We start from the raw sequence: 13,625 nt of genomic DNA on the forward strand, positions 1-13,625 counted from the left end.
GGATTCTGTGCAAAATTATGGAGTTTGAGCAAGGTAATATTCTGTGAAAGGATTTAAAGGAAACTGGTTAGCCAGACTTGAATCCTGGAGGTGGGAAGTACAATGCTTGCACTTTAAAGGAGGGGTTTGGGATATTGGTTGTTTGGAGTGACATCTAAACTGTTGTATCTGGGCACCTCTACAAAGACAGTGATTATGTGTGAATGATAGTGAAAGTGTTGAATCATGAAGAAAGTGCTGAAATATTTTTTGGGTCACCCTTCCTCAGTGGTAGATGGCCAATGTGTTGAAAAAAAAAAACTTATGGTAGAGTTATTATTGAAAGAATTAAGAGCAAAACGGATGGACAGCAGGATAACAAATGAACAAGGAGGCTTTAGAAAGAGTAGGGGATGTGTAGACCAAGTGTTTACAGTGAAGCATATAAGTGAACAGTATTTAGAGAAGGGTAAAGAGGTTTTCGTTGCATTTATGGATTTGGAAAATGCATGTGATAAGGTAGATAGGGAAGCAATGTGGCAGATGTTTTAAATGTATGGAATAGGTGGTAGGTTATCAAAAGCAGTTAAGAGTTTTTATGAGGATAGGGAGGCTCAGGTTAGAGTGTGTAGGAGAGAGAGAGGGGGAGATCATTTCCCAGTAAAAGCAGGCCTTAGACAGGAATGCATGGTATCACAATGGTTGTTCAATATATTTATAGATGGGGTCGTAGAAGTGAATGCTTGGGTGCTGGGAAGAGGTGTGGGATTAAAAGACAAAGAATCTAACACAAAAAAATTAGGTAATGAAAGACTAGATATCAGACTGGAGGGAGGGAGGGAGGGAGGGAGGGAGGGAGGGAGGGAGGGAGGGATGGAGGGAGTATGGAGGAAGTGACTGTGTTCAGCAGATGGGTCTATGAAAGACCAGGTGAACCATAGAATTAATGAGGGGAAATATGTGAGTAGTGCACAGAGCAATCAGTGGAGACAAAGAACGTAACCTATGGAAGCAAACAGGGGAATGTATGTAGTACCAACACTCTTATATGGGTGTGAAGCATGGGTGGTTAATGTTGCAAAGGAGGATATTTCAGCATTCATTGTGGTTACTTAACCCTTTCAGGGTTTTCAACGTACTAGTACGGCTTACGCACCAGGGTTATTGACGTACTAGTACGCCTAAATTCTAGCGCCTTCAAATCTAGCGAGAGAAAGCTGGTAGGCCTACATATGAAAGAATGGGTCTATGTGGTCAGTGTGCGTAGTATAAAAAAAATCCTGCAGCACACAGTGCGTAATGAGAAAAAAAACTTTGACTTTGTTTTTGGATTAAAACGACGACTTCGCACTGTATTTTCGTATAGTATTTACGGTTGTATTCTAGTTTTCCTGGTCTAATTTTAAAGAATGGAAAACATATTACAGAAATTGAGATGATTTTGACTGGTTTCACAATGAAAAGTACCTTGAAATTGAGCTCAAAGTAGCAGAAATGTTCGATTTTTACCAAATTTCAAAAGTATATAAATCGTGCCAAGTGTCCAATACATGTCAACTGGTGAGTCTAATATTCTTTCACAAGTGTGCTGATGTTATTTATACCATTTCTATGCTAATGCAGTATTCTGCATAACAGTAAATCTTCTATTTTTTGTAAGACTAAAAATTCAAAGTGGAAAGCAAAAGAAATATAAGAGGGGCCTGGGGACATGACTAATGAACAGAGAACTTGTTATTTTAGTGCCAGTAATGTCTTTCTTGTTTATTCTGGACTCTATTTGGAAATTGGCATCTTCTGAAATTTGTGTTAAATTGGCAAAATTGCCAATTTCTAACCACTTTATTGGATAGTTGAAATTGGTAAATGGGTGGTTTCTTGTACTCATTCGATAGAAAAAATGGAGTTCTAGCAAAATAAATATGATTTTTGTCGACTAGTACACAGGAATTGGCCAAAAATAGGGCTCAAAGTGGGCAGAATCGCTGATGCGTAAACATCGCCAAGACCGCTAACTTCGCGAGGGCATAATTCCGTAAGTTTTCCATCAAATTTCATACTTTTGGTGTCATTATGATCGGGAAAAGATTCTCTATCATTTCATAAGAAAAAAATAATTTTTTTTTCCGAAAAATTTTCGACCCTGAGAACAAGTTTAGGAGAGGGCCTCTTGACCCTGAAAGGGTTAATGTTTGAAAGGTTTTAGGTTAATGAAATGGTTTTCTTAATTTAGTGAAGCTTAGCAAATTTGGTTAAACATAAACCATTCTGGCAGTTCTGTAATACAAGACTGGTGGTTGAAAAATAAGTTATCCTCATGAATAGAGATAATAATACTATGGCTGAAGCAACTCACAATTAGCTCACAAATTAGAAAAAAAAAAATTGATGTTTTGGTCCATCTGACTTGATAATGATTCAGGTTGTTCAGAAATGCCATATGATTTCATCACTAATTTGTGATTTAATTGTGGAAAACGATAGTTTTTGCTTATAAAAGTTTAGTTTAACTAAGAATAATCACAGGATATGTGCACCATTAGGCATATATCTCTCAGTGTATATATGCTGAGAATTTGCTTTAATACATGTTTTAGGGATAAAGCTATTCTTATCTAGCAGTGAAAATGTTACATGCAACCTTAATGAGGCTAGTGTAGTTGGTAGGATTTAAAACACATTGACCAACTAAGAATCATCTACAGTATTTTTGAGTTGCTGGCCAATTTAAAAGGAATATTATATTGAGGTTTAATGCTCTTTCCAGAAGGAAGGGAGGAAGGCAACTTAATACCAGCAGAGAGCATCCATACACAAATAACTAGCACATAGGAGAGAGGAGTTTACCACGACATTTTGGTCCAACTTGGACCATTTACAAAGTCACACAGTGTGACTTTGTAAATGGTCCAAGTCAGACTGAGACGTCATCAAAAGCTCCTCTCTCCTATGTGTGAGTTATCTGTGTATGGATGCTTTCTGCTGGTATCAAGTTGCCTATGTTCTTTCAGAGAGCATTCAAAGAAATTCAGTCTGATTGCAGTACCTCCCATTCCTCAAGCACAGTATGACCCCAACACATTCAGTGCTCTCTCGTGAATATAATAATGAGGTTTAACGTGCAGTTTATTGGTTCAGGAAGCCACCTGGTCCTCTTACCTTCCAAGGAGCTTTGGAGTGAGCACAGCCAGCTCTACGGTAGGTCTGCAGAGCAGCAACACGCACTTCTGGTGCCAAATTTTGATTCTATAATCCAGAAAGCAATATGAAATTTAGTTGCAAATTACTGTGAGGTTAATTAAATATAATTAAAATATAATAATGTAATTCTGTTATATAACATTAAATAACATCAAAATATAAGAACTAATAATGTTATGTAATTTATGAAATATTATCAAATTATAAGAACTGATAATGTTATGTAACTTATTAAATTATATCAAAGTATGTATAAGAATGTGCATTAGAAATCAACATTTTCAAATACAGAATATAAATCAGTATTTGTTATACAAATATATGCATTTAAAATATTTTTAATATAGTTATAACATATAACTATATGGGTAAGTCAGTGGATGGGTAAGTAAGTGGAAGGCCTCTGTCAGATGACCAAAAGCTCCAGTGACGGGTCATCATATGACTAAGACCCATGTCAGGAAACACTTGTCCTGTTTCCTGACCAATTTTACCTAATCTAACCAAACACATTTAAATTGTTTTTCAAAAGTTATCTTGAATGCATACAGCAAATTTCAAAAACTAAAAGAAAATACACGTCTGTAAAATAAATGAACCTAGTTAAATTCGGTTAGGCAAGAATATCCTCCATAAACATACCATAAAGCCACAAAATGCAATAACACATAAAGGGAAATAGAAACTTTGGAGCATGAACATCACTTTGGCTCAGAACATCGAATGTGTGACTGCCAGTGGAATGAAAAATGTGATTATTTGAGATTCAATTTTAAATTGCACTGGGCATGGGTCTCTGCTGTCAGTTCATGCTTAAAAAGTTTCTATCCACTTTGGGTATTATTGCATCTGTTGGTGTTATGATACTTCAGAATTCATTAAAAAAAATCATTAACAGATCAGGTGGAGATGGAATCCATGGCAGATGAATTCTAAACCCCACAAGCCAGTGTGCTAACTTACTTGCCATGGGTTCAAGTCCCACCCATTCTGTGATCTGTTTGCAATCGTTTTATTATAATTTCAAAAGTTATAATTCGCTAAATTATGTTTACAGATGGCAGTCAAACTAACCCTACTCTAAACAACATATATCAAGCAATTTGTTTAAAATCTCATATTAGAAATTGGAATTTGCTTTAGGAAGCATGACAGTACATTGTGCAGTATATATCAAGAGTAAACAGAGAAATTATTAGCCAAATTGGTGACAAAGCACACTAATACCTTCTTAATGCATCCCATTTAATAATTTTTTTTTTTCAACAAGTTGGCCGTCTCCCACCGAGGCAGGATGACCCAAAAAAGAAAGAAAATCACAAAAAAAGAAAATACTTTCATCATCATTCAACACTTTCACCACACTCACACATTATCACTGCTTTTGCAGAGGTGCTCAGAATACAACAGCTTAGAAGCATATACGTATAAAGATACACAACATATCCCTCCAAACTGCCAATATCCCAAACCCCTCCTTTAAAGTGCAGGCATTGTACTTCCCATTTCCAGGACTCAAGTCCGACTATATGAACATAACCGGTTTCCCTGAATCCCTTCACTAAATATTACCCTGCTCACACTCCAACAGATCGTCAGGTCCCAAGTATCATTCGTCTCCATTCACTCCTATCTAACACGCACATGCACGCTTGCTGGAAGTCCAAGCCCCTAGCCCACAAAACCTCCTTTACCCCCTCTTTCCAACCCTTTTGAGGACAACCCCTACCCCTCCTTCCTTCCCCTATAGATTTATATGCTTTCCATGTCATTCTACTTTGATCCATTCTCTCTAAATGACCAAACCACCTCAACAACCCCTCTTCTGCCCTCTGACTAATGCTTTTATTAACTCCACACCTTCTCCTAATTTCCACACTACGAATTTTCTGCATAATATTTACACCACACATTGCCCTTAGACAGGACATCTCCACTGCCTCCAACCGTCTCCTCGCTGCTGCATTTACCACCCAAGCTTCACATCCATATAAGTGTTGGTACTACTATACTTTCATACATTCCCTTCTTTGCCTCCATAGATAACGTTTTTTGACTCCACATATACCTCAACGCACCACTCACCTTTTTTCCCTCATCAATTCTATGATTAACCTCATCCTTCATAAATCCATCCGCCGACACGTCAACTCCCAAGTATCTGAAAACATTCACTTCTTCCATACTCCTCCTCCCCAATTTGATATCCAATTTTTCTTTATCTAAATCATTTGATACCCTCATCACCTTATTCTTTTCTATGTTCACTTTCAACTTTCTACCTTTACACACATTCTCAAACTCATCCACTAACCTTTGCAATTTTTCTTTAGAATCTCCCATAAGCACAGTATCATCAGTAAAAAGTAACTGTGTCAATTCCCATTTTGAATTTGATTCCCCATAATTTAATCCCACCCCTCTCCCGAACACCCTAGCATTTACTTCTTTTACAACCCCATCAATAAATATATTAAACAACCATGGTGACATTACACATCCCTGTCTAAGACCTACTTTTACTAGGAAGTATTCTCCCTCTCTTCTACACACCCTAACCTGAGCCTCACTATCCTCATAAAAGCTCTTTACAGCATTTAGTAACTTACCACCTATTCCATATACTTGCAACATCTGCCACATTGCTCCTCTATCCACTCTATTATATGCCTTTTCTAAATCCATAAATGCAATAAAAACTTCCCTACCTTTATCTAAATACTGTTCACATATATGCTTCAATGTAAACACTTGATCTACACATCCCCTACCCACTCTGAAGCCTCCCTGCTCATCCGCAATCCTACATTCTGTCTTACCTCTAATTCTTTCAATTATAACGCTACCGTATACTTTTCCTGGTATACTCAGTAAACTTATTCCTCTATAATTTTTACAATCTCTTTTGTCCCCTTTCCCTTTATATAAAGGGACTATACATGCTCTCCGCCAATCCCTAGGTACCTTCCCCTCTTTCATACATTTATTAAACAAAAGTACCAACCACTCCAACACTATATTCCCCCCTGCTTTTAACATTTCTGTCATGATCCCATCAGTTCCAGCTGCTTTACCCCCTTTCATTCTACGTAATGCCTCACTTATCTCCACCACACTTACATTCTGCTCTTCTTCACTCCTAAAAGATGGTATACCTCCCTGGCCAGTGCATGAAATTACCGCCTCCTTTTCTTCCTCAACATTTAAAAGTTCCTCAAAATATTCTCGCCATCTACCTAATACCTCCCTCTCCCCATCTACTAACTCCCCTACTCTGTTTTTAACTGACAAATCCATACTTTCCCTAGGCTTTCTTAACTTGTTTAACTCACTCCAAAATTTTTTCTTATTTTCATTAAAATTTCTTGACAGTGCCTCTCCCACTCTTTCATCTGCTCTCCTTTTGTACTCTCTCACCACTCTCTTCACCTTTCTTTTACTCTCCATATACTCTGCTCTTCTTATAACACTTCTGCTTTGTAAAAACGTCTCGTAAGCTACCTTCTTCTCTTTTAGCACACCCTTTACTTCATCATTCCACCAATCACTCCTCTTTCCTCCTGCCCCCACCCTCCTATAACCACAAACTTCTGCCCCACATTCTAATACTGCATTTTTAAAACTATTCCAACCCTCTTCAACCCCCCCACTACTCATCTTTGCACTAGCCCACCTTTCTGCCAATAGTCGCTTATATCTCGCCCGAACTTCCTCCTCCCTTAGTTTATACACTTTCACCTCCCTCTTACTTGTTGTTGCCACCTTCCTGTTTTCCCATCTACCTCTTACTCTAACTGTAGCTACAACTAAATAATGATCCGATATATCAGTTGCCCCTCTATAAACATGTACATCCTGGAGCCTACCCATCAACCTTTTATCCACCAATACATAATCTAACAAACTACTTTCATTACGTGCTACATCATACATAATAAATTTTATCACTCTTAATTATAAATAGGAGCAGTTCTTCATTAACAAGAAGACAAATTCCTCTTAAAACACTGTATGTACTTACCATGTAGCACTTCTCAGGAAATTGGTGGTAGGGTAGCACTCCAGCATTACCCAGTGCTCTAAGCATCAGCTGGACCTGTTGCTGTTGTTCTTTTGTCTCTCCCAGACCACACAAATCCCCTACTTCCTCTTGCACGTAATTTAAGAAGGGTCTGAAAAATAAATTCTTCTGAGAGCATGATGACTCCACTAGCATTAATCCACTCCCCCACTAGCATTAATCCACTCTCCCAGTAGCATTAATCCACTCCCCCACTAGCATTAATACATTCCCCCTCCACTAGTATTAACACACTCCCCTACTAGCATTAATACACTCCCCCACTAGCATTAATCTGCTCTCCCACTTGTATTAATCCACTCTCCCACTTGTATTAATCCACTCTCCCACTTGCATTAATCCATACCTCTTTCATGGTCCCTCCCTTTCGCTACCTGTCCCAAACACCCCTTCCTATCATCCATTTACACACCACATCAACAAAAACCATCTATAGTAAATGCCACCACCACATCCAACTATTAATCTCCCTCATCCTTAAATTGCAGCTGGAACTCTTCATCTAGTATCCCATTATTTCACATACTCACGTTTCACAGTAATGTGTAAAAACATAAATGAAATCTCAAACAAGATGAGTATACCATATAAAACTGTAAAAGGAGATCACCTAGACCTTATTGCATTCATAGAAGTTAAAATAAAAAAAAGTAATTATCAACATTATCTTTCCTAGCAGCTACAAAATAATGAGAAATGAGAAGAATGGAGGGCAGAGGCATTGTACTCTCAATAAAGAGGAGCTGGAGGCTTGAGAAACTGACAGTACCAGAGTGCAATGATTTCTCTGGTTAAATACTGTAGTTAGAACAGTAATCACAGGAAGGTCCAGGGTCTTTGTGGATGTCACCCACTACCAATGTGACAATGCGTATTATTGAGAGAACTCCGAAGCCAGCAAATACAACCAAGCTCATGGTGCTAGGTGATCTCAACCTAAGAATTTTTTTTATAAATACTGGCAGTCCCGAAGGGGTTCTGAGATATTAAGCTAAGTGACCACTTGTCAATATATTACAGATGTAATCTACTTACTATACAATATAATAGTAACTTTAGTGTTCCTCTTTATTAAATTTACTACTGAACTTCCTTCAAGAAAGGTGCCTTGATGCCAACATGGGGCTCTTGATTTAATGACTTGGAAATGCCTCTTCCCTTAATTAATTAACATGATTACCTTTTATTTCCCTGGGGCTTTAAGATCTGTACGGATTCAGTGCTTGTCCATGATTAAAATTTATTGTACAGATTACTGTAAATATAGCTTATGTTCCTGGAACATAATCATAATTCTTCAAATAGTTTGGCTTTAGTCTCCTCCTTAACACTTAAACGGTCCAAACGTATATATACGTTCTTACGCATAGCGCCCCAAACGTACATATGTTTTATTTTTCCTGCCTTTAAATTTGGCACGATTGGTCTGAGATGCCTTGTCAGCATAGAATGGGTCCTAACACTCAGTGTGTGCGGTATTAAAAAAATCTGGGACCACTTAGTACCTTGTGGGAGTGCCAATTAAATTGAGCGCCAGCTAGAGCAAACAGTGCGGCAAACACCAAGGATTCACTGATGTAATGTCATACTAACACTCCTCTTTTAAGAGGAAAGTGATGTTAACCCCAAGTTTAGGGTCTGTCTATCTCTGTCTCTGTCTACCTCTGTCTCTGTCTACCTCTGTCTACTTCTGTCTCTATCTGTGTCTCTGTCTATCTGTCTCTCTTTCTATCTGTCTGTCTATCTCTGTCTCACAGGTACACAAAAATACAAGTATACATAGTGTAAATTACCTAGGATAACCCAAAACATCCAGACAAAGTGCTATACTCTGCTTGAAGATGCGAGTAAACGTGATGAGGACGCAGTCTTGTGGCTCTCTCTGAGATAGAGCTAGACGGATAGACAGATAGACAGGGAGCTTGACACAGACAAATAGACAGACAAGTTTGTGTACCAGCGAAAATAAAATGAGGGCGATGCTCATCAAATATCACCTCTAATCTTTTCTTATCAGCTGCACCCTCCCCCACCCTCGTGTATGCTCATCAAACGTCAGCTCTTATCAGTTGTTATCTCATCATGTCACTGTCAGGGGTGGACTTCGTTTCTCATGCTTCAAGGGAACTTATTATTACCTATTATTATTATTACGTATTATTCTTCTCCTCCTCCTCCTTCTCTTCCTCCTCCTCCTCCTTCTCTTCCTCCTCCTCCTCCTTCTCTTCCTCCTCCTCCTCTTTTTCCTCCTCCTCCTCTTTCTACTCCTCCTCCTTCTTCTCCTCCTCCTCCTCCTCCTCCTCATTGTTATTATATACTTCCACATATCCAAAACATTGCTGGGACATATAAATACTTTGTATATATTCCAAGACAATAGTAAATGGCTAAGGCAGGTGTAAATGTCCACCTGTCAGTGTGTTTCTGACAATTTGAGTACAATTTCAGTACCTAATACTAGTGTCAGAACAAAGATTGGTTATCAAATGACAAGAACTACTACAAATTGTAATTATCAGAACATAAAAATTACATAAAATAATATGAAAAACAGAAAAAAAGGTATATCGGCAACACTTCTGCAAGCGGCAGGACTCGATGTTGCTGTCACATGAGCATCCAGTGCCAACTTCTCAGCCTCATATCTTGATAAGTACTGACCCTAAAATTTTTTTTTTTATTCTAAAATACTTAAAAAAATGTGCTTTTTTTCTATAAAAAAAATGATTTTTTTTTTTAAATATTCGGAGCGCTGCGCGAGTGAACGTATATATACATTTGGACCATTTAAAGGTTAATTCTATACACACAATAAGCATAATGTACAAATACTTCATATGCTTTTTTTTTTTTGAACCCCATTTTATGATTTGTGATTTAAACCATTTCTTTTAACATCTCATGTATAAAATTGTGCAATATACTCTACAGTAATCTGGTTATAAATCTTCGCTTTAGATTTAAGTGTACTATATATTTCTTTTAAATTTCACTTTATCATTATTATTATTTTTTTTTTTTTTTTTTTATTATCACACTGGCCGATTCCCACCAAGGCAGGGTGGCCCGAAAAAGAAAAACTTTCACCATCATTCACTCCATCACTGTCTTGCCAGAAGGGTGCTTTACACTACAGTTTTTAAACTGCAGCATTAACACCCCTCCTTCAGAGTGCAGGCACTGTACTTCCCATCTCCAGGACTCAAGTCCGGCCTGCCGGTTTCCCTGAATCCCTTCATAAATGTTACTTTGCTCACACTCCAACAGCACGTCAAGTATTAAAAACCATTTGTCTCCATTCACTCCTATCAAACACGCTCATGCATGCCTGCTGGAAGTCCAAGCCCCTCGCACACAAAACCTCCTTTACCCCCTCCCTCCAACCTTTCCTAGGCCGACCCCTACCCCGCCTTCCTTCCACTACAGACTGATACACTCTTGAAGTCATTCTGTTTCGCTCCATTCTCTCTACATGTCCGAACCACCTCAACAACCCTTCCTCAGCCCTCTGGACAACAGTTTTGGTAATCCCGCACCTCCTCCTAACTTCCAAACTACGAATTCTCTGCATTATATTCACACCACACATTGCCCTCAGACATGACATCTCCACTGCCTCCAGCCTTCTCGCTGCAACATTCATCACCCACGCTTCACACCCATATAAGAGCGTTGGTAAAACTATACTCTCATACATTCCCCTCTTTGCCTCCAAGGACAAAGTTCTTTGTCTCCACAGACTCCTAAGTGCACCACTCACTCTTTTTCCCTCATCAATTCTATGATTCACCTCATCTTTCATAGACCCATCCGCTGACACGTCCACTCCCAAATATCTGAATACGTTCACCTCCTCCATACTCTCTCCCTCCAATCTGATATTCAATCTTTCATCACCTAATCCTTTTGTTATCCTCATAACCTTACTCTTTCCTGTATTCACCTTTAATTTTCTTCTTTTACACACCCTACCAAATTCATCCACCAATCTCTGCAACTTCTCTTCAGAATCTCCCAAGAGCACAGTGTCATCAGCAAAGAGCAGCTGTGACAACTCCCACTTTGTGTGTGATTCTTTATCTTTTAACTCCACGCCTCTTGCCAAGACCCTCGCATTTACTTCTCTTACAACCCCATCTATAAATATATTAAACAACCACGGTGACATCACACATCCTTGTCTAAGGCCTACTTTTACTGGGAAAAAATTTCCCTCTTTCCTACATACTCTAACTTGAGCCTCACTATCCTCGTAAAAACTCTTCACTGCTTTCAGTAACCTACCTCCTACACCATACACATGCAACATCTGCCACATTGCCCCCCTATCCACCCTGTCATACGCCTTTTCCAAATCCATAAATGCCACAAAGACCTCTTTAGCCTTATCTAAATACTGTTCACTTATATGTTTCACTGTAAACAGCTGGTCCACACACCCCCTACCTTTCCTAAAGCCTCCTTGTTCATCTGCTATCCTATTCTCCGTCTTACTCTTAATTCTTTCAATTATAACTCTACCATACACTTTGCCAGGTACACTCAACAGACTTATCCCCCCATAATTTTTTCACTCTCTTTTATCCCCTTTGCCTTTATACAAAGGAACTATACATGCTCTCTGCCAATCCCTAGGTACCTTACCCTCTTCCATACATTTATTAAATTTCACTTGTCTAATGAAAAGGTTTGAGAAAATATTGTTTTGGTCAGTACCTAGTACAGAGGCTCCACTGAGTTTGGCAACAATGTATAGTTTAAAGTAAACAATATTAAGTGGGTTTTGGAATGGAGAGGGGTTAGGTTAGTTTAGGATAAGTTGGGTTAGGATGGGTTGTAATCCAACCCACCCTAACCCACAAAAAGTTAAATCATTTAATTTGAAACTCTGTGGGAAAAGCATGTCAAGTTTCACTTACTCCTCCCCACTAAATATAATGTGATATAATAACCCAATGAACAACATATACGTATAGTACAGTGGAACCCCGGATATTGGCCTATGTGAATATCGGCCAAATCGGATTTCGGCTGCTTTTTTGGCTGAAATTCTGTCCTGGATTTCGGCTGGCAACTTGAAAATCAGCCATATTTGACACGTTCACCCGACCACGTTCATGAGTCAGTCTGGTTTTGTCTCTGGGTGGGTGAGCAACATTCCACGCATTCATCCAAACATTTCGTCATAATCCATTGTTTTTTGTAGTTGTTTACTGAGTGTAACTGAAAAATAAGCCACAGTGGGCCAAAAGAAACATGTTACATAGTATATAAAAACATGCAATGTTTATATGCGATGTATGTTTAATAATAATCACTCATGGGCATATTAAATGTCTTATTTTAGGGTAATATAGACATTTTCATTAATCCATCTATGATATTTTCTTCAAAATTATATAAGAAACACGTTACATAGCACATAGCTTATAAATATGCAATGTTATCAAGTGGCGAGTCAGGTGGAGAGTAAACATTATGATTTTTCTGATTCACTGTTAGAGAAAACTGTGAATCTGGCGTCTGGCACAGTCACTGCCCTTCATAAGCGTTTGTTTACAATTCTCGGCATAAATTATTTATTACTTCTTCCTTTGTTTGTAATGGCATCTAAAGGTAGTTGTTAGAAACGATTAAACTCAGTGAACATGGTAATAATATGGCTGTGTAGTGTAGCCCAGGGGAGCTACATACATGTACCTACATCTACTGCTGCCTACAGTGACTTCCTACAAATAAATACTACTCACCTCTCACCCTACATTAAGACTACAAATATTTTAAGGTAAGTAATGAATGCACTGGGGCAGTAAATGACAAAGAAGGGAAGTAACCCTAGAGAGGGTTTTGATACCTGAAGTCCTTATGGAGGGGGATTCCCAACTCCCTCTGCCCTCCTCGCCTTCTTCAACATGCCAACAAGTTTTCAATAAAGGTATGTAATGTTTATTTATCATTAAAATCTGTGCTTTATATTTATTTTTCATTTTTTCTGTATATAAAACTATAGTTAATCTTTAAAAAATGCATTTTTTGTTAATATTTTTAGGTGTCTGAAACGGATCAATTGGATTTACAGTACATTAATTCTTACGGGAAATATTACTTCAGTTTTCGGCCTTTTTGGATTTAGGCTGATCTTCTGGAACAGATTACGGCCGATAACTGAGGTTCCACTATACATACATGTATATATCTTCCTTACAAAACTCATGTAATATGATACAATTTAAGCAATAAACCTCCTCATGGAGGGTTCCTTGATGTCAGCAAAGGGCTCTTGATATAGAGAATTGGACCTATGCTCTCCTTCTTTGGACTGAATTTGAATGCCTTCCAAGCTCCAGGCACTGTATGATCCTTA

At 38.3% G+C, this 13,625-nt stretch overlaps 1 protein-coding gene across 2 annotated transcripts in view; it reads right to left on the bottom strand.

Moving 5' to 3' along the window:
• LOC128697761 (uncharacterized) overlaps positions 1-13,625 on the bottom strand; it is a 201,383-nt gene that overhangs the window by 140,511 nt on the left and 47,247 nt on the right. For both annotated transcript variants that reach the window (XM_070099669.1, XM_070099668.1), the window contains exons 13-14: positions 7,202-7,352; positions 3,139-3,225 (exon numbers count right to left, since the gene is read on the bottom strand). In XM_070099669.1, coding sequence (XP_069955770.1) covers positions 3,139-3,225; positions 7,202-7,352 — 238 coding nt within the window. The remainder of the gene's footprint in view (positions 1-3,138; positions 3,226-7,201; positions 7,353-13,625) is intronic.

This window comes from Cherax quadricarinatus, chromosome 68, assembly GCF_038502225.1.
Source record: "Cherax quadricarinatus isolate ZL_2023a chromosome 68, ASM3850222v1, whole genome shotgun sequence".
Classification (NCBI taxonomy): domain Eukaryota; kingdom Metazoa; phylum Arthropoda; class Malacostraca; order Decapoda; family Parastacidae; genus Cherax; species Cherax quadricarinatus.